The sequence below is a fragment of the Notechis scutatus genome, chromosome 4, assembly GCF_049901735.1.
Source record: "Notechis scutatus isolate UNSWTSFEM ecotype Mainland chromosome 4, rNotScu1.2, whole genome shotgun sequence".
Classification (NCBI taxonomy): Eukaryota; Metazoa; Chordata; class Lepidosauria; order Squamata; family Elapidae; genus Notechis; species Notechis scutatus.
The window spans coordinates 136,763,092-136,785,694 of NC_142012.1; the positions used below are offsets into that span (position 1 = coordinate 136,763,092).

The 22,603-nt window shown below is 38.7% G+C and overlaps 1 protein-coding gene across 7 annotated transcripts in view; it reads right to left on the reverse strand.

The window, feature by feature from the left end:
- The window catches only part of DOCK10 (dedicator of cytokinesis 10), a 173,842-nt gene that overhangs the window by 135,472 nt on the left and 15,767 nt on the right, over positions 1–22,603 (reverse strand). For 4 of the 7 annotated variants that reach the window (XM_087965033.1, XM_087965036.1, XM_087965040.1 and 1 more), the window contains exon 1: positions 4,883–5,123. The exons of 1 other annotated variant lie outside the window; for it this stretch is intronic. In XM_087965033.1, coding sequence (XP_087821159.1) covers positions 4,883–5,044 — 162 coding nt within the window. In that variant the 5' untranslated portion in view covers positions 5,045–5,123. Of the gene's footprint in view, positions 1–4,882; positions 5,125–22,603 lie in introns of those variants that run through there. 2 more of the 7 variants (XM_087965035.1, XM_087965041.1) reach the window with 2 other exon arrangements.

Consider the following 22,603-nt stretch of genomic DNA (forward strand, 5'->3'; position numbering starts at 1 on the left):
ATTGGAATCCAGTGTAGCCTTTCTTCAGTCAGTGATCCCATGTGCTTCTTGATTTACTGAAGAACTCTGTGAAATGTAGGAAGTGAAGGGATGTCTAGAGTGACAGCGGTAATAAATAATGAATATGACTATTAACAGGTACGAAGCCACACCCAGCTTGTGATAATTACAGTGGTAAAAACACACTTCTTCATGCCTATTATATGAATAGTTTCTCATCAAATGGTTCTGTTTATGGTATCTTAGGAAAGAGTAAGTGAGGAATCAATTGTATGGCATATTGAAGTGATATGGCTGCTAGATCCCTCGTGGATAAAATTGCTCATCTTTGCTCAGAATAATATGTCACATGGATATGTGACTGGGTTAATATTCTGCAGTGTTATTTGGGATTTCTTTAACATTATGGAACCTGACAATAGGACTGTTTATGATATGGCTTGTGAACTACATGGAACTACCCATTAGTCCATTTATTATTTTTATCTAATGCATGCATACCATCCCACTCTTTATTGTCAAAGTAAACAGCAACATTATACAGATCATAGAAAACACATAAGATATAGTAAGTGGAAGAAAGTAAAGGCATGAGATAAGAATCTAGTTTACATCAACACTATGCATGATACCTCTTTACACTTGCTTACTGTCATTGCTTCCAACATTTCCATACATCAAATCAAACATTGCATTTAACTTTTTAAAATTCTTACCTCACTTTTTTCTAGGAACTTATTAACTCTATCCAACTAAAAAATTCCCAGTCTGTTTTTTTTCTCCATCAATTTTTTCTTCTTTTATATATTTGTTTTGTAATTTGATGTTCATTCATGCTGTCATACTGTCTATATAATCGAGCCCTCATCAAAATACTTCTTTCAAATTAGTCAATTTTATTATTCAATTCATGTTCCTTTAGCATCCAATCATTCATGACTCTATTTTTGTTTGAACGTGCATAATTCTTAAATATAACATTCTAATTGTTCATCACTATGATACCCAAAAAGGAGCTAGCTGTGTATATTTGCTATTATGTCCCAGATTAGAATGATAGTTTCAATACAAAAATCATGAATCATAAATAACATCTATTTAATTGACCAAACTGCTAATCAGCTTGATTGGTCACCACATAGTACTATGCCATTTATATAAAATCAAGAAATATTTGAGATATCAGGAAACAATATTTGAGTTTCACATGAGAATAGTTATATAAATAAGAATGTGTTATTGAAGGTACACAATGTTGTTTATTAGGTACATCTACTTAGAACAGCTTAGTGATGCATGCATTATAAATCAATCAAAAATACATCAACTTTAATAATTAATAAATATGATCATGCAACAAAATTTTTGAGTGACCTATAAAACAACCAGACAGCAAAGTAAGATTTAGCTCTACTTAACAAGGCTCCAGTCTAAAATATTAGGGTCAAATTCCAATTTGAAAGCAGTTCCAGGAGTACAACTCCCATTATATAGACTACAAAAATCTGGACAATCACCAGATGACAGAAATGTTTCCACAAAGTACATGCAATTATATCTTTCTTATGAATGCTACCTTGGTCTTTTTAAGAGCAAGTTTTAAGATCCATACTCTGAAGTGAATCATGAAACCTACCTAGCATTTGCTGAAAATCATTTGGATTCTAAGCCAGCAACAAAACATGAACTGCATAGAAAAAGTATATTCACATTTCTTAAGCAATATACCTGTACAATGCTATAAAATTCCTTATACACATGTCTGTAGATCAATTAAACAACCAAGGGAATGCCATGCATTCTTATATTAACATTGTGAAATATATTAAATAATTTGTTATATATTCCATGCATTCTTTTGCATGCTTCACTTCCATGTAAATCAAATAACTCAGAATCAATTGGATTGGACCAGAATATTTATTTATTTATTTGTATCCTGCCTTTATTGTTTTTACAAATAACATAAGGCAGCAAACATATCCAACAGACCTCCTATTTTCCCCACAACAACAACCTGTACATGTGGTTATATAAGCCTTGATTTTTTTTTTCTTGGAAATTAATTATTCCATCAATTCTGTTCTTAGATATAGTATTATTATCTTCATACAGATTTCCAAAATATTACTTCCAGCATTTTATCATCTCATATTCAGCCCAAATATTTCCTCACTTTTATCTGTAATTATATTTACTCTTTGCTTAACCATCTTCATTCTCTTTCAAAACATTTTTAATTTGTATCCATGTAACTCTGCATTTCTTTTTTAATCTTAAGCATTGCTTACTCTCTTTAACTACTTTGTTGCAACTCGCTCTCTCATATATCTCTCATCTATATAACTATGTATCTATGTATCTATCTATCATCTATCATCTTTCTTCTAATGTATGTAATATCTTTCTCTCATCCTTTTTGCAGCAATTATTCTTATGTCAATTTTTCTCATTCACACCCACCTTCACTCTATCATTCCACCAAGCAACTTTCTTCATTACTGTGAATCCTCACTCTTCTATGCCACTGTGAAACATAGAGCCATCATTTGCACCCTGTTCTAAGCAACTTCCACATTCTCTTGCCTCATGTCTGCTTTTAATTCATTATTTCAGGAGATTAGTGTATTTTCCAAGACTTTCACACACATGTACTATCTCTTTCTATAATTGTTCATTTTCACTCTTTTCTTTCACTTAATTTTTTTTATTCCCACCAATTCTCTGAAATCCAGTTTTGACACTAACTAAAAATATTGTGACAATATTCAGTAAACTTTCTCACCCTTATATCCTTGCTTATCTTTAATCTTTCTTATAAGCAAATTAGGCATTAAGCCAGTTATCATTCTTATTTCTTTTTATGTTTCCTAAAGATTCAGTCACTTTTTCTGCATTTTCTCAACTCATTACCAGACATCAGTTTATGTCACCTATGATAATATTCTTCTTCTATTCACATTAAGAACATTGCACAATTTTTGCACAAACTCATTTCTGGCTCTCTGATTATCACCTTTTACAGGAGTGTATCATGCAGTGATCATCAACTTGGGATGGGTGGATTCTAGTTTTATAAACCCAGACATACACCTTGGTTGTATAGATTTTAACATATATTTTAGGCTTTTCATTCATGATTAAACCAATACCTTCACTTCCCTGCATATTGTATTTTCATCCAAGCTAATCCACAAAACAAAATCACATTTATATGGATTACAGCTTTGTTTTTTCTCACACATTGTCTTAGTGTGAGAGGTTGTGTGAAGTTTTTGGTCAGTCATGGTTTCTACACTATATCCTGGGTCAGCATTCTAGATATATATCATAATTTGTTTGGGTTTTTTTATTTGTGGAATCTATTCACTGCATTACTGGCATTCGACTCCAGGTGATTTTCAGGTACGTTCATAGGATGTGGGCAATTGTTTCTTGTTTTACAAGATAATTTCTAGAGTAGAAATTTTCACTTGGGAGGACACGGGTAAAAACTGGCTTTATTTATATTTGGCATATTGTCATAAATGTGCCACACAATGAGTGGTGCTTAGCAGGGAATGGTACATATACAGTACAATGATATGATTCAGGCCTACATCTTGTTCTACATTTTCCCTATCTTACTAAAAAGCAAGAGTTTTTAATCTGACTGCTATACTGTTTTTTCTTAGATTTATTATGTTTATTGGGATTAGCATTATATATACTATCCTAGTGATTTTGGCTCGAGAGTGTTAGAAATATATTAAAAAGCAGGATCATTTCCATAGCAACAATTTGTCCCTAAGCAGCCAATTACCTTGAATACTGGAAATATCATTTGCTAAAATTAGGGAACAATTTATCTGGACCACAACTTTATTTAACATGATACAAATGAATGATGATACACCTGGCATATAGATACAAGAGAGACAGAAAGTTCTTACAATACAAACTGTGAGATATGAGCCTGGACTACAAATAATCCTTCAGGTATCAAAGTATGTCTGAATTATAAACAGATTTGTAGGATAAAGTGTAGGAGGAACCTTGGTTATATTCAGTGATACTTTATATCCATATATCCAATAAAGAATTGCATACAGTTCTGAACATTATTAGCAGCATCAAGGAATGTCATACCTATAGCTTTGTGAAAACTCAGGCAATATATTAATGCAATACTATAATCATGGTAATTTAGGAAAACACCAAGAACCAGTTTTGTAATATATTATGTTATAACCAAACCAGCAAAATATTAAGTAACTAAGTAATTAAGTTAAAGGGTATGCTTTCAAAATCTGGAAGTGGGTGAACTTCCAATGCATCAGACTTCTACTCTTAAATGTGCTTAATGAAATCCAAAGGCAATAAAAGGCCTGGGTTCAAAATAAAGGTATGTCTTTTCACTTGTATCAACATGACTCTTTTAACCAAGAATAAATCAGATCTAATAACAGGAAATATAGAATGATTTTCTATTATAGCAAGCAATACAAACCCCTTGCTCAAGAATATAGCTGTGCTGCAAGAGAAGTTTGTAGTAGATGCATAGTTTTTATATATTGGCTACGTATTAGGATTCAAGAATGAAGATGCTATGCATGATGATTAGGTCGCAAGCCACTACATTTCATTAGACTGAAAATAAAACACAGAACAAATGAAATAGCAAAATGTCATCTTGTCTACAAGCCTTCCCTACCTTCATTATAGAGGAAAGTGAAAATCAGCTGCACACTATAGGTAACAAAATTTCAATGAGAGGTTTTCACAGTTTCAGGAGTATTAGCAGATGTTCTATTATTCTCTTCCCTACTGTCCAGAAAACAAAATAAAGCTTCTGTCCTAATTACCCTTTCAACTGTACCCACTTGATAAAAGTATACTATACCATAATGTTGAGAGTTCTGGGTCTGCTCATTTCATCATCACTCTCCAGAGGCAGGAATTCATGTGACAATTCCTCTTGCCGTCGTCTACAAATATGCACACAATTCCTTTGTACCACTGAACGAAAGGCTTGGAGCAGAACAATGCTGGCAGCACAGCCCATAGCTGCATCCTGAAACCCACAAAATAACTTCTATGTTGATGCTATGCTTAAAAAACAGTAGCTCGTTGTCCCTGCAAACAGCCTACAGTGCAGCTGCAGCCAGCCAGCTCTCTCCAATCATTTCCTTGGGCTGTAATCATCTGATCACAACCAGATAGCTTGGATGCAGATATAGGAAAGATTTGATCCACTGTGTGAAACACACACACACACACACACACACACACTTGCACACAGACAAAATTATGGCAGTTTTTGTTCTTTCCTTTTTCATGGTGACTGTTTCTGAAAATGCATGAGAACCATTCTGCTTGTTTTAGGCAATATTCCTGGAATAAAAGCTGGAAAAGCATGCATAAGTGCCTGCTAACAATCATATACAGGAACTGTAGTTATAAAGGAAGCCAAGAGAATGGCCATGAATGAATGAATAAAACAGAATATCTTTACACTGATTTACTAAGAAGCAGAAATATTTTCTCTAGCCTCTGCTTCATAGTCAGAGTATAACAAGCATGCTGGCATCTTAAAGTAAATGGTCACATGAAAATAATAGTGAAAGGATTGTACAATGCAAGTCCCTAGATGAATGACAAACACCTCTGTTTAGTTCCAACATGTTTTCTAATTACTTTTGTCAGTGATCCCATACAGGTAGTGTAGCTGTTTCCCGGAATTGGACAGTGATGATGGTGATATAGATAGATAGATAGATAGATAGATAGATAGATAGATAGATAGATAGATAGATAGATAGATAGATAGGTAGGTAGGTAGGCAGGTAGGTAGGCAGGCAGGCAGGCAGGCAGGCAGGCAGGCAGGCAGGCAGGCAGCAGACAGCAGAGACAGAAATACAAGACAGAGATAGTATATATGTGACAAATCTAAGAGCAGCTCATGTTAAAACCAAATTATTAAATGCCAATCCCACATCATCACAAAACCAAGTAAAAGTATTTAATAATCATTAAATAAAAAGACTGTTTATCAGATATCAGTGAATTAGGAGGCTAGTAGAATTTTTTTCCAGCCAAAAATTTTATGAAAAGTTAGAAGTTTCTGTGAGCTGCGGATCACTGATAGCCATGATAACTGACGGATGACCAGATTTGGTCTTTGGAGGGGGGAAATCAGAAAGGCATCCTTTAAATTTTTTTAAATTTTTTTTTGCTGCTATCATAGAGTAACAAGGTTCTACTCCTACAGCAACTTAGTATACTGACTCTGGCAGACAGCAGCTAAAGTATTGACAAATCATGTGAACCAGTTGTGACAGAGATCAGGATCTAAATGATGTTATATAAGCAAGGCAAGAGGACTCAAAGAAAATTTGCCTTTCATTATTCTTTTCTCCTTCTAAATAATCTGAATTTGTTCAGATCTGAATAATCTGAAAATGCCTTTTTCTCAATAAGAAATACCAATGGCTTTTTCTGAAACAAGGACTTCTTGGTATATCTGCAATTGTATCTGCCTTCACTTAAAAGAAATGTTTATAGTCACTCACATACAAAGGCGCTTGCTGTTTTGGGTGGCAATGGAGTTCAGTCAACTGAGTTTCATGGGGATGTGAGCAAGCCTGTAATTCCAGCTGATGTAATCTTTGGAACAGCTCTTTGATGAAACCAATTGCTTAAGAAAACAAGGAAGAGCATGGTGCTAACACAGTTCTTTCAAACCAATTTTGCACAGGGGATGATTAGGCTTTAATTGCTCTGGAAACTGTCACAAGAAGGAAACATTTCAATGAAAATGTTTATGAAATGAATGAAGTGATTTTTTAAAAAAACACGTTCACTGTCAATTTTCTTTTTCGGTATCAAGGTAATTCGCACCATGTCCTTCAACTCTGACAGTTATGCATTAAAGTACAGTAGTTCAAGGCATGCTTTTTATAGTTCATAATTTCATTTCCTTAAATACAGTTTCAGCAGCATAGCTACAAAACTGTTATCGCTTCTGTTTCAAATAAAGATATTTCACTGCTTCTCATCTGCATTATTTGGATTCCCATTATGTCCCTAACTATCTGGACATTGGGAGGAAGCAGACTTTTTTTGGCATATTCTTGGCAGCCACTGAGACCAAAGGTCTTGTCATGGCTAATCATAATATTATCAGTCTGGCACCATAACTCCCTTCACGGCTTATGTCTTTTCCTGTTATAATGACTGCTGTATGGTATTGCTGATAAGTCTTGCATGTTAGGGACTGCACTTACTTTATTCATCCATACAGGGCTGCTCAGAAAATGCTTTTAAGATGTTTTGTTTCTATGGCTACAATATCTAGTTCTGCTATACAGTTCAACGCAGATTATTTTTTCCCAAATCCCTGAAAATCTATGGAAGTAAATGCCTATAGAAGTTAATAGTACTGGACCAAAGCCAGTTTTTCTGAACATTTTCATAAGGATTGATTAGAAAGGGAGAGAGTGCTTTCAGGTTGTGCCTTGAAACACAATTGTGACATGTTCAGTTCTTGGAAGATCCTACTCACAAACTTCTTGATCTAAGTGGAAAAAAAACAGTGGCCATTAAAAAAATTTGAAGTAAGATCTTTTTTTTTTAAATTGTGTTGTGGTAGTTTCTGTACATACAGTACAAACCATTCAATTTTAACAATAAAGCATAAGTGCAGTCCCTATCACACTTTCCAAGACAGATTTTCAAAGGATTTTACAGCATTAGTAAGATATAGAAGCAAAACTTTGTCATTAAGATAAACAATTGGCACAACCAATACAAATGGAGTCACATTAAAATAATAATTCTCAAACCTAACATCCAAACCCACAAATTAGATATGGTTGGGCAATATCCCAGAGACACCTCTACAGTCATTAAACATCATTAAAAGAAATAAAAGTCTACCAGAAAATTACCATTGACTTTTAATCCTGCAATGTCTGTGTATCAATAGACACTGGATGGGTAAAGAAACAGTTGTGCAAGTGAGATTTGGTTTAGTTCCTTTTGCTCTATTGATTTTACATGAATTCATTTTATTTATGTATAAGCAATTGGGTTCTACCCCAATTATTTCTATTTTCCCTTTTCTTTTATATCTTTTGAATTGCCAGATTGTTCAAAGAATTTATGATACAGATAATTACCCAAGTTTTATTCACACGTTACTATTTACAAGTTTTATTTACTTGCAATATGATTTAATTGTTCTGAAGGTTATGAAGAAAAGAATCCTATTCAATTATACTCAGTGTAATTTAAGGCAGTCTTATATGTAGTCCTAATATAATTCCTACTGAATTAATGCAACTTGCTTCTACAGACACATATGGGATGGGAGTGAATCCAAATATTTGTTGGATTGTTTCCTTTGTACTGATACTTAAGAATTTCCAACCAATACACACATACATATATATCAGTATTTACATTTCCTCTTTGTAATGTATGAATGTATAACATGCAGCTGTTATAAGTATAAATCTCCAAATAGTAGGATTCTTGTTATTCTGTCTGGCTCTCCCTACTGTTATCTCTCATCCTATTCCTTACTAGGAAGGTTTTAATGGGGTTACCATATATGAATTGTGCCTAGGGAAGTGGGGCTCTCTATAGAGAGAATTGGCTATGGACTATAATAGCTTGCTAGATCAGGGGTCACCAACCTTTTGGACCTCAGGAACAACCAAACTCATAATTTTAAATCCCGTGGACCACTAATATGAATCCAGCATGCCGCTCGCTGGACTCCCACTGACAGGATGGGGTCCTTCAGGCGCTTAGTTTGGCTGCCTGTTTCTGCAACCTTAAATACTCAAAGACTCATTTGGACCCACAGAAAACAAAACACCGGGATCTCTCATATCTCTCTCTCTTTCTCTCATCTCTCAGTCTTTCCCTCCCTCCCTCCCTCTCTCTTTCTCCTCTTTCCCTTTCTCTATCTTCCCCCCTTCTATCTGTCCCCAGAGGTGGGGGTTGGGGGAAAGGAACCAAGCCTCCTCTTTCCTGCCGGACGTGTGAGCACTTCTGGTGAGGAGGAAGAGAAGCACGGTGGGAGGAGGCTTAGCAGCTGCCAGAGGGATGATGAGTGCTTTGCAGTCCTGAGCAGAAGGGTTGATCCTCCCCCTCTGAGGGCATTGCTGGCAAACACTTCCTGTGGCTCAGGAGGGCCACGCTCTTCCCGCTGCTGCTCGGCCTCCACGATACGCAGAAACAGGAGGCAGCAGGCACAACACAGGTTTGCTAGGGAGACTGCAGAATTGCCCCACCTCACCGCCAGCCATCTGGTCTTCAGCATGTGGCTTGTTGGCTTCCAGACATCTGATTTCCACCACCCAGAACCAGTTTAGAGGTTCCTTTTCCCCCACCCCCACACCCTTGCAGGCCAGGGAACACCCAGGGAGGGCTCCGATGCCATGATCTCCCACGCACTCCCCTCCCTCCTCATGCGCATCAGTCCATCCGCTGCCAGTATTGCCGCTGTTGCAGACAGGGGCGCACTGCGGACCACCAAAATATTCTCACGGACCACCAGTGGGCTGCGGCCCACCTGTTGGCGATCACTGTGCTAGATCACTTTTAGATGGCAGGAGGATAGCTACAAGAAGTAAACATTTACCTAAGTATATGTCCATAGAGTTGTACAGGCATAACTAAGAGTCAACAAGTAGTTCACTTGTTCCTCAGCTGTGTGCTGCTATACTTCATGCTGCCATCCTGCATTTCTTCCTGTTCCCTTCCTGTTTTATATGAGCTGCACATTTGTCAAAACTCCAACCAAACTTGCTCTTCCTATTGCTAAACAATACAGTACATAAGTGACAAGTTAATAGCAAATAAGTATTTTGTAAAAGTCATTTCAATGAACTGTATGATGCACGCTTATTATGCTTTGTAGATAAAGCAATGGAGTATTTTAGGAAGCTTTTTAGGAAGATTTAAGTGATTGATCAAGTCACAATCTTTTGATTGAAGATTTGATTTCAAGTGTCCCTCTCAACAAATCTCTATATCAATCATCAGTGTTGATTTTTGTGGCTTAGAATATTGAGCAAATTCAGCCAAGTGTGATTTATTTGACAAATCAAAGGCTAATAACACTTTATAGCATTCCATTTGTAATGTAACACCAAAATTGCCTCATTTACCTGCACTTATCTCCTCGCTGCACTTAAATCATGCTAGGAGTGGAAGCTGGTTGTCCTCTAGTTTTTGAATGACTGACACTGGAAGCATTACTTTTTAATAATGGAGCCAGCACTCTGGAATGGTATCCTTTTGGAGAATTGTCTGTTTCCCAACAATGTCCATCTTCTGGAGAAAGCTGGCAGTAGAGCCTTTCCAGAGGGTTGGGGCAGGGGTGGGATGCTACCGGTTCTGCCCAGTTCTATAGAGTGGTAGCTCTGAAGAGCAGCAGCAGACACTGAACTGGTTCTGTGTTTGCTGCTGTTTGGCCCACCCACCTGCCCAGGCTCTTACCTGTCCTTTATTTCCTGCTTTTTCAACCTCAGCTGCTTTGCGTGGCACAGCTGAGGTTGAAAAAGCAGGGAAAAAGAGGCTTTTCAAATGCTGCACAACTGCGCGCAGTGCTTTTCAGCTATCCAGGCAGCACAGCCTAAGGTTGTTTTACACACACGTGTGTGCACACAAAACATAGTCACCGAACTGGTAGTAACACTGGTTGAATCCCACCCCTGGGTTGGGGCCTGTTGCCCTGCACTATGTTCGGGTTGTATTTGTTTTATGCTTCTTATTTTTTGAACTGCTGAGAGAACTGTGATTGTGGTAGAATATAGGTTTGATTAATAAATCAAATTATTTATAAAGTACAAATAAAGGATAAATGAATTATTAAATGAACAGAGTGCAAAACAACATTTGGAGCAGAGATATACAGATATTTTATTGGCTTCACTTACAGTAAGGACAGCAAGGAAAGAAGACAAAAGGAATGGACAACCTATTTTTCCTTTATGCAAAGAAAAAGCTGGTAATCTCTCTTTCCCTTCCTTCCTTCTATACCATACGGGCAAGGTGAAACAATCAAAAACCAAACCTCTGGACATTCACAAGTTCAAAACTGTAGTGAAAAAAGCCAAGACATATGGAAGCAACTGGAACCTGCATTTGCAAAGCTAAAAAAAATATGTCCTTTACAACATGTCCCATTTCTCTTACAGACACAGCAATTGTGTTTTTTAAAGTACCATAGCATATAGCAAAATACATATTTGCCCTTACACGGACACAACCCTATTCATAGTAAGAAGACAGATAATGTTAAGCACATATAAAATGCATATGGACACTAGGAAAACTAGTACACACACACACACACACACACACACACACACACACACGTACCCTTTCCCTGAAAATATTTGTGGTTCTGTCAAGGCAAGATATCTGGTACCTTACCTCTTAACTACTCTCTTATATCTCTAATAGAACTGCGTTAGTACAATTAGTACAAATGTATTATCATGGACAGAGCATAGCATGAACTTGTCTAAAAAATTTATTTAAATTCAATTAAATGTAACATTTTCATTTCATGTATCAATGTTTCTTTACCATAACTTGCAAATGTTGATAACATCAATGGGACAGTGCATTTCTGAAAATATTAACAACCCAGCCAGAAGTAGCACAAACTTACTTCATACCAAACGTTCTAGTTTAGCTCATTGCACATAAATAGAAATTGCTTTATTGTTATGGGTTGTTTTGGTCTTTTAACGTAGATTGGTATAAACCTCCATTTCCTTCTGCCAAGACTATCACACTAGTCGATTGGAAAATTGAGTCTTATATTTCAGTATATTTCAGATGACCATTAACTCTGCAGTATGTGAAACCTAGCCTTTGCAAGTCCAGGATTTTCACACCATTGTACAAGTTTGTACATATATCAGTTTTGGTTTCTATTGGTTTATTATATAAAATACCGTATATACTCGAGTATAAGTCGACCCGAATATAAGCCGAGGCACCTAATTTTACACAAAAAAACTGGGAAAACTTATTGACTCGAGTATAAGCCGAGGGTGGGAAATGCAGCAGCTACTGGTAAATTTCAAAAATAAAAATAATTAATTTGGGAAACGATCTCACTATCATGAAAGGTTTAATTGATTCACTAACCCAAAAGAAGAAGATGATGATGACAGCGGAGGCAGGAGTCACTCTCTTCCCCTCCTCGGAGGCCCCCTGAGTCAGGAGTCACTACCGCCGGCGCGGCCCCAGTCCCACCGCCTCGGAAGGGAAAGGCAAAGCGCTTTTGCCTTTCCCTTCCCGGCTGGGGCTGTTGGGAGTCGCTGCCGCCGGAGCGGCCCCAGTCCCGCTGCCTCGGGAAGGGAAAGGCAAAGCGCTTTTTGCCTTTCCCTTCCCGGCTGGGGCTGTTGGGAGTCGCTGCCGCCGGAGCGAGCCCCAGTCCCGCTGCCTCGGGAAGGGAAGGCAAAGCGCTTTTGCCTTCCCTTCCCGGCTGGCTGTTGGGAGTCGCTGCCGCGGAGGCGCGACTCCACACCATTTTTTTCAGAGGGGATCTGACTCGAGTATAAGCCGAGGGGATTTTTTCAGCACAAAAAATGGGCTGAAAAACTAGGCTTATACTCGAGTATATACAGTATGCACTATCCCATTTTATATTCACAAATGTGTGAATATAAACCAATGATTTCTTATTATTGCAACAATGCATTGAGGATTTTTTCAAAACTGAAAATTAACACTGCACAAAACATATCAAACAATTTCTGGCCACATAAACAATCTATCTTTCCTCGAAGGGTGGAGACTAACCAAATCATGTGACTGGAAACCTATGTACCTATAAAAACAACATGAAAAGTAATCCTGTAGACAAGAACAGTGACAGAATGTAACATCTGTATCTCTCTGTTCTGAGAATTTACATAATGCAAGAGTGCTGCTTCGATCAGTAGCAAATCACATATTGCACAGCTGGAGCTCCATTGTGAATAAGCTGGGAATAAGCTTTTATTGTATTTTCTGCATTGTATTTTCTTCTATAATTGATGGGGGGAAAGTGTTGAAAAAAATCATTTCAGGTTTAAGTGTACATTGCAAGCTTTTCAAAGACCATGCCAAATACCAAGCTGTGGATTTGTTCATATGAAATGAGTCCTTTTTCCACCTATTTATTTACATTCAGCTTCTACTTTAAAAATTAATTGCAAATAGTTAGCAAGTTGGAACAGTGTAATAGGATTATATGCTAATGCACAATGCCAGGTCAAAGGCATTTTTTAATAACCTGTAACATAGACAGAAAGATCTTGATTGCATGGATTGTGTGAAGCAGTATGTTGTATCAGACTGTTAATCTGATATATATATATTCTTCCAATCTGGGAACTCAGAGAAATAATATTTTCCTTAGTATCCTCAAAACGATGCTATAGAGCACTGCACACCAGACATAAGGACAGTTTTTCCCCAAAAGCCATCACTCTGCTAAATAAATAATTCCCTCAACACTTTTCAACTATTACAAAGTCTGCACCACTATTACTGTTAATCTTCTCATCACTCCTTATCACCCACCCCTCCCACTTGGGACTGTATGACCGCAACTTTGTTGCGTGTATCCTTATGATTTATATGGACTGTTTCCTAGTATGATTTGATTGCTTATTGTACCCTATGACTATCATTAAGTGTTACACCTTATGATTCTTGACAAATGTATCTTTTCTTTTATGTATACTGAGAGTATTTGCACCAAGACAAATTCCTTGTGTGTCCAACCACACTTGGCCAATAAAGAATTCTATTGAGCACACTTCAGATGTTTTCGTTTAGAAAGCACTAACTAGCAAGTGCTAACTGAGCAAAGTTTAAAAAGTGACTAGCTTGGATGTTTTTATTCTGGGCTTGCTGACTAGCAAATATACAGCAAATGAGGTTAAATATAACATTTATTAATAACAAGAAAATTACAGAATAAGCACTTAATTTAGTTTAGGACATTCTACCTTCATAAAATTGAATCTTAAAGAACAAGAATAGCTGATATCCATAATTCATCCAGAGTAACAATAATACCATCAAACATTCATATCTGCCTATTCCACTCCCAGGTCTAGTCTGAACATCTGGCTGACTGTGAAACAAACCATAATAATAATAAAATAGAGTGCAAGAATGCAGAGGATCACTAAAGGTTTATGGTAAAAGATACAAATTTATTTACCCTGGGGGGAGGATTTTTTATCACGTGGTAACTTTGTTTAGTTAAATAAGTAATTCTTTGGCTTAATCTTATTGACTAATTAAATACTTACTTTGAAAAAACTTCTAGTGAAATGCCTATGATAATTTAACAAAAGATGCCTTTTAGTAAGAATTATCAGAAAGGATTTAATTTGGCCAGCCAAATTCTTTTATATAAAAATACTTCTGACACTTATATAAACCAGCAATGTATTGTAGATGCTACTGAATGAACACAGATTCAACCCAAGATTTAATATTCATATTCAGGCAGTAAAACCAGGATATAGTTGGCAGTGAAGTAGAATGCGAAGAGAATCCCACAATAGGTGACTTCTAATTAGGATAATTTAGGAATGATTTTGTTAAAAGACCAACCTGTCTAATATCATTCTTTGTGAAGCCTCCTTCTCCTTTCTATATTGCTCCCAGATAGAATAAAATGATATGAAGTAGGTGATTAAAACAATTGTGTCTGAGCTGGGCTCAGAAAGGTGTTGCTCTTCAAGAGAACTGAAATCTTTTTTCATTAAGAATTTCTTTTATAACTCATCCAATAATAAAAGGGTTTTTTAAACGTACCATCACTGCTATTAAAAAAAACTTTTGAAGTAAAGCTTGTAACAGTAATAGATAATCTCCAACTAGTTAGTGTTTTAAGAAACTGCTCATTTACATCTATGCTTGTGTCAGAAAATTCCAATTTTACTCATTTATATAAACCAGAATTGTTTTTTTACTCTTCTCATTAGGAATATAGATGCAGATTTTTTTAAGAAACATATTTAAATACCACTCTTAAACAGAAGCATAAAGGACCAAAGTGGGGGGAAAACACAAAGCAATACACAGAAATGTTTCCTTGCTTATCAGTTTTCTTTTTGCAGGTTATCATGATACTGATTGCTCCTAGTTAGAAGAAAGATTTGGTTGGTTTGCTTGTTTTCTCCCCAGAAATGCTGATAAGCTACCTGCATGATTTCATCTTCATCATTTATATAGGTCAACATGTCAAAATCATTCATGCTCGTATTTTCTTCCAGTCTTTCTTAAGTATGAAGAAAAATTAAGCAAGCTATTTGACTGAGCCATAGAAGTGTACAATGTAATTCAATGCCAAAATTATAAAAGATAAGAAAACTACAAGTGGCATGTAATATCTTGCTAATTGCAAATTCCAAAGATAAATGTAAGTATTAGAGAATCAAATGATATGATAACCTGAAATTGTAATAAATAATAATTTGGAAAAAAAAAACCACTGTCTATACATTATAAACCAGAGGAGGATAGCATTTGGCAATAGTTTTACCCAAAAATAGCATTTTCACAGAAGCAAATTTCACATTGATGTTTGACTCTATTTTAAAGCACATGCTACACTTCTGCTGCATAAGCTGCACTTGGTTACTAGTTTGTTTTTGGGTCCAATTCAAAGTGCTAGTGTTGATTCTTAAAGTCCTACATGGCATGGGACTGGGTTATTTGAGTGACTGCCTTTCCCCGATTTCATCGACCCATCTCACTATATTGGACAGAATGGGTATGTCACAGTCCTGTCATTTAGGGAGGTATACTTCACAGAACCTAGGCAGTGAAACTTTTCTGCTGTTACATCAGCAGGCCTGGAGATCTTAGGGGACAAGTGAACTTGTGAGATAATGCAATTACTATTACCATCTGTTTTTATAGCTTTTAATGCTTTAATTTTGTAATGAGTTTAGATAATTATTGTTTACACTGCCCAGAGTCACTTGTGAAATAGGCATCTATATAGATTAGGTAAATAAATTATAAAATGAAGTCCATACTATGGACTTATAGATTTTTGTCTTCTGCACAAAATGCATTTCACATCTAATAGCTCTCAAGGTGACCAATGACAACAAATAATAAAACTCACATAGTTTTTAAAAATGACAGAGGTAAAATTATCACCACTGAAATAAACCTTTTTTTTTAAAAAAAATAATAATATATCAATACATTTGTAATTAAAAGAATTATCACCATTATAATTTCCTTGTGGCTAACAGCCTTGTTAAAGGCCAGTCCGATTATTATTTATTTTCTACCGTGTTTCTCCAACAATACGGCCTCCACCAATAGGAAGCCCCACCATGTTTTATTGGCATAAAATCAAATTAAGCCCCTCCCCCAAATTAAGCCCCATATTAAACATGCGAAATGGGGGAAGCGGGGGAGCTTGCCGTTAGGAAGTACTTTTGTTGCATGCCCGGATATGGTGCTACCTGCGTTGGTGGGGCACTTCATATCGGAGACCTCCCACCGTTGCTTCTTCCTTCTCCCTTGCTGCCCCTTCTCCCTTGCTGCCGCGGCGTTAGAGCAGCCACGTGCGGCCAGTCAGGGCTCCTCCCTGCAACCGGAGCCCTGAGGAGACACAGCCTCAGGCGCTCCCGTCTTCCCTTTGCTTTGAAGGTAAAGCGAATTATTTTACAAAGCCTCCCCTGCCCGAGAGGGCAGCCCACCACGTGGAGGCTAATTTCCCGGGGCCTCTTCCGTTCCTCCCGACCTCCCTACACTGCGCGCCTCTGACGCGCCGGTCCCTCTCAGCCCAGCGAGCTCTTCCACCTCAAAGAAAGGCCAGGCGGGCTGCTGCAGGGCAGCAACAGTGGGTCTGAGCCGCTCGCAGCGGACAGCCACCACCCTTAGCCCGGCGGGGAGAAGCGAGCGAGGTTAGCGCCCGCCAGCCCGTCCTTCCTGCCTTTGGAGGCACCTGCAGCGCCTCCGCGGCTCGGTTTCCCCTACCGGCGGGCCCTCCTTTCGTGCGGAGGGCTGCGGGGGAATGCGCTCGCCGAGAGGATCTCTCCCTCTCTCTTCCCGCAAGGTCAACGTCTGCGCTGCAGAGGAGAGGGCTGCAGCCCGGTTCCTCCTGCTTGCTGAGAGGTGAGGAAGCCGCGGCTCGCCGGGTGAGATTTGAGCGAGGGGCAGGAAGAGGCACACACACACCCGCGGCTCGCTTTCCCAGCTCTGCCCAGCATTTACGGCTCTGGCGCGGCCCTGGCGGGCAGCGGCGCCTCCCGCCGGACCCTCCGCTCATCCTGCCAGGCCGCGCCAGAGCCGTAAATGCTGGGCAGAGCTGGTGCGAGCCGCGGGTGTGTGTGTGCCTCTTCCTGCCCCCTCGTTCTCAACCACCTGGCGAGCCGCGGCTTCCTCACCTCTCAGCAAGCAGGGAGGAACCTGCTGCAGCTCCCTCCTCTGCAGCGCAGACGTTGACCTTGCGGGAAGGGAGAGGGAGAGATCCTCTCGGCGAGCGCATTCCCGCAGCCCTCCGCAGACGAAGGAGAGCTCTGCCGTAGGGAAACCGAGCCGCTGGAGGCGCTGCAGGTGCCTCCAAAGGCAGGAAGGACGGGCTGGCGGGCGCTTAACCTCGCTCGTTCTCCCGCGCCGGGCAAGGGTGGTGGCTGCTTCGCTGCGAGCGGCTCAGACCCGCTGCTGTTGCGCCTGCAGCAGCCCGCCTGGCTTTCTTTGACGTGGAAGAGCTCGCTGGGCTGAAGGGACCGCGCGCGCCAGAGGCGCGCAGTGTAGGGGAGGTCGGGAGGAACGGAAGAGGCCCCGGAAATTAGCCTCTCCGTTTAAGCTGGGCTGCCCTCGGGCAGGGGAGGCTTGTAAAATAATCGCTTTACCTTCGAAAGCAAAGGGAAGACGGGAGCGCCTGAAACCAAGTGCTCCTCAGGGCTCCGGTTGCAGGGAGGAGCCCTGACTGGCCGCACGTGGCTGCGCCAAACGCCGCGGCTTTGCTCTAATGCCGCGGCAGCAAGGGAGAAGGGAAAGCAACGGTGGCCCGAACCCGAAGGTCTCCCGAATATCCAAGCTGTCGCCGCCCGCCCACCCACCCGAGGATGCAAGGGGAATTAAGTCACCCCGAAAAGACGTTCTAGCCGTTTTTGGGGTCAAAAAAATAAGGCCCGGCCTTATTATGTGAGAAACACGGTAGTTTGCCACAGCATTGTATTGTCTTATTTCTTCAATTCATAGTGCTGTCTGAGCCAGTTCTTATTCATATTTAAATATTAGGGAAGAGAAGTACAGATCTACTTCCACAAAAGCAAGACAATAAAATTCTCGGCTTTACTAGGCTGAGCTGCAAATGTTGACTTTCACATAAAAACAGCTTGTAATTATCAGTGAGAAAAGCCTGTCAGCTCTGCATATATAGGGAAATAACATTTTAGCAGAGAAAACAGTGAATCACCTGAATGGAAAAATGGAAAAAGTACCTTTGTGACTATCATCTGAATGCTTACCAGAAATCTGAAATAGTACAATTCAGAATAAAAGTAAAGTGGTATTTCTGTGAGAATAAGGTCATAATTATTCTCTGACTAAGTTTTTTGTTTGTGTGAAACAAACCAACTGATGATTGAGAAACTGTCACTAAACATTGGCTTGATGAATGGATCATACTATGCTGAACTGATATAATCCAATAAGCCAAAAATCAAGGCTTACAAAATACAATGACCAGAGTAACCAGTCATGTTAAACTAAAATCAAGCAAGCCAACTTTTAGGTTTGTATGATATTTAGCCACTGTAACAATATACTGTAGGCACTATTGTATGATTTCCTTTAAATCAAACTGTGAAGGGGGAATTCAAACTATTTATTAAGTACATTATTGCCAACATCACTCAATCAAATAGAATTAAAAGCAGTGGCAAATCAAGCAGTTTATCTTTGTACTGTGATTTTGTTTATTTATTGCACCATCTTAAATATGATCCTGTTAGATATATGTTAAACATCACTATCCAAGGCTTGAATATTGTTGTTGTTGTTGTTGTTGTTGTTGTCATTGTTGTTCACTAAGTTGCAATTCCATCCTCCATTGCTTCCCCTGTGTCTGCCCAAACTCATGTCCACTGATGATACTACGTAACCATCTCATCCTCTGCTGTCCCTTTCTCCTTTTGCCTTCAGTCTTTCCCAACATCAGTTTTTTTCCAATGAGACCTCTCTTCTCATTTGGTGGCCAAAATATTTGACCTTCAGCTGCAGTATATGTCCTTCCAAGGAACAATTTTCTTTAGGATTAAAAGATTTGATTTCCTTATTGTCCAAGGGACTCTCAAGAGTCTTCTCTAACACCATAGTTTGAAAGCATCAATTCTTCAGCGTTCGGCCTTCCTTATGGTTCAACACTCATAGCCATACATTTCTACTGGGAAAAACCATAGCTTTGACCATTTGGACCTTGTTGGCAAGCTTATTGTTCTGCTTTTTAATATGCTCCCTAGTTGAGCCATAGCTTTCATCTCAAGGAGCAAAGCATCTTTTAATTTCAGAACTACAGTCACCACCTGCAGTGATCTTGGAGAACAAGAAAATAAAATTTGTCACTACTTCCATGTCTTCCCCTTCTATTTGCCAGTAAGTGATGGGACTGGATGCCATGATTTCATTTTTTTAATGTTGAGTTTCAAGCCAATTTTTGCGCTCTCCTCTTTTACCCTTATCAGGCTTCTTAGTTCCTCTTCACCCTCATCAGGCTTTTTAGTTTCTCTTCACTTTCTGCCATTAGAATGATATCACCTATGTATCTGAAGTTCTTGATATTACTCATAGAAATCTTAATTCCAGATTGAGGTTCATCAAGACTGGCATTTTGCATGAACTACTCTGCATATAAGTTAAATAACCAGGGTGACAATATACAGCCTTGTAATACTCCTATTTTGAACCAATTGCTCCTTGTTGTGTTCTAATTGCTGCTTCTTGACCCACATATAGGTTTCTCAGGAGACAGGAAAGGGGCCTGGTGTCCCCATCTGTTGAAGAATTTGCCACAGGTGATCTACCTAATCAAAAGCTATAGCATAGTCAATGAGCAGACTATGCTCATAGTCAATGAGCAGACTATGTAACTCACTTGCTTTTTCCACAACCCAGCAAATATTGGCACTTTGATCTCTAGTTCCTCTGCCTCTTAAAAACCCAGCTTATACTTCTGGTTATTTTCTGTTCACACATTGCTATAGCCTGCCTTGCAGAATTTTGAGCATGTGAAATGAGTACAATTGTATGGTAGTTTGAACATTAAGTCCTGAACATGAGGAGGTATAAATCAGATAATGACTAGATTCATACACAGTGAGCAATTTATTTAGCTTCAACTACGCATGTCATACAATGTCAAGTTATATCTTACTATAATGTATAAGTCAAGTTACAAATGATGACTAAGTGTAAATATGTAAACCCAACTATAAATGTAATGGTATATAAGAATGACCTTGAGAGATAAGAGAAAGAGCTGAGACTGGACAGCTATCAGGTAAAAGTTATTCACAGAAGGAAGGGGATGGGTGGGAAAATTTTCAGAAGGTATTCTTCATTTTCAAAGAATGAGAGGAGAGGAAAAACTTATACATTTTTCACACTTATAAGATTCTCTTAGCATAATCTTATAATAAATACAGAGCTAGTATTCACTATTATGCTTGTTTGGATTTCCCCTGAAGGGCTAACAATGAAACCTAAAACTCTATAAAGCTATTATCATAAAAAAGGGCTTAACTGAAGTTTATAAGAAAGTTATCTACCACTAAGTAAAGTTATAATCCACATACAGACAGTTGGTTGTACAACTTGCCTCGTGGTGTAAACAGAACAATCTGGAACAGAACACACTCAAAACCATAGAAATGGTGGTAGACTTTAGGAGAAACCTCCCATACTCCCACCTCTTACAATACTAGACAACACAGTATCAACAGTAGAGACTGTTAGGTATAACATTGATACCAAATATGGTTTGGGTGAATAAATATATAAAACTTAGATATCATGGTTTAAGTGCTTATCACTTTAAGCACAATGCAGCAGGCAATTAGCCGATTAAGGGTGCGGTTAGAAGTTACTATATAAGGAAGCATTAGAAGCTGGAAAACTGGCTGTAACTGTGTGCTGCTGCGACTAACTGTGATTACTGACTGTGAGTGCCTGTGACTGAACTGTTCTTGTTTGCTACTGTTTGCTGATTTACTGCGTAATTCTACTGAATATCCAGCGTTTGTTTCTCTGGAGAGAGAAACCGGAGGAGGAGAAGATATCTTTATCGGCTGATAAAGATATTGCAAGGACTCTTAACTTGGACTATACTAGTGAGTCTTACTGGATGGAAATACTGTGAATGACTAATGGACTGAATGACAATGCTTAAACTCTAAATGGATTAAAAACTATTTAAACTACAAACAGTGTTTGTGTTCAGTGTGTGTATACTCTGGGGCCCTTCCACTCTCGTTTGGCTGCCTGGCTTGACTACTGCTGCAATACTCTGCTAGGGGTTAATCCCCAAACCCTAACCTTGGTTATGGGCCCAGAAGCATAGTCTAACTAACCAGGATATAGCAGAGAGAGTTGGTGTGAGTTGCACATTACTGTAAAAACAAACTGTTTTAATTAGTTTAAAATAGTCAAAATATCTGAAGAGTAATGGCACAAGTAAATTTGTCACAACTGTCCATGATATCCAGGCTGGATGGAACAAACTATGTTTCATGGTCAATGAAATGTAGTTTACTTCTACGTAAAGAAGGTTTGTGGGACATTATAGCAAACCCACCAGATGTGAGTAGCTGGGATCCTGCTAATGATGATGATAAAGAAAAGTTACAAGACTTTAAACTACAGAATGAGCAGGCTTTATGCATCATAGGACTGACTCTCTGTGATCAGCAGCTTGTCCATATTCGTGGAGAAGAAAATGCTGCAAACTGCTGGGAGAACCTCAGGAAGATTTATGTTCGGGACAGTGTAGGAGCACATATAAATCTTACACGGAAGCTTTTTCGAACGCATCTTCAGAGGAATGGAGATATGTTAGTTCATTTAAACTGTATGAAGAGCATTTTTCAAGATTTGCAAGAAAAAGAGCTTATATTTAATGAACTGCAACAAGTCTACATAATATTATCTTCATTAGATCAAAGCTATGATGACTATGTGACTTCGTTGGAAGTATTGCCAAAAGAAAGCCTCTCATTAACCGAGATTACAGGCAGGCTACTAGAAGAAGCCAGAAGAAGGCGTGAGCGTGACGAGCTGAGAGAAGATAAGAAAGAAGAGAAATTATCTTCAAAGCTTGAAAGAAACCAGCAAAGCAAAGTACAGCACCTGGAAGAAGAGAATTTATCTTCACGGCATACACAATTAAAAAGTGTTTTAATTGTGGAGGCAGAGGACATTTGGCAAGATTCTGCAAAAAGAGAAAAAGCCAGAATGTAAAAAAGCCAAAGAAAGCATTTGAACTAGCCACGTTTAGCAACTCTGATGTGAAGAATAATTTATGGGTGGTTGACAGTGGCGCATCCCACTGCATCACAAGAGA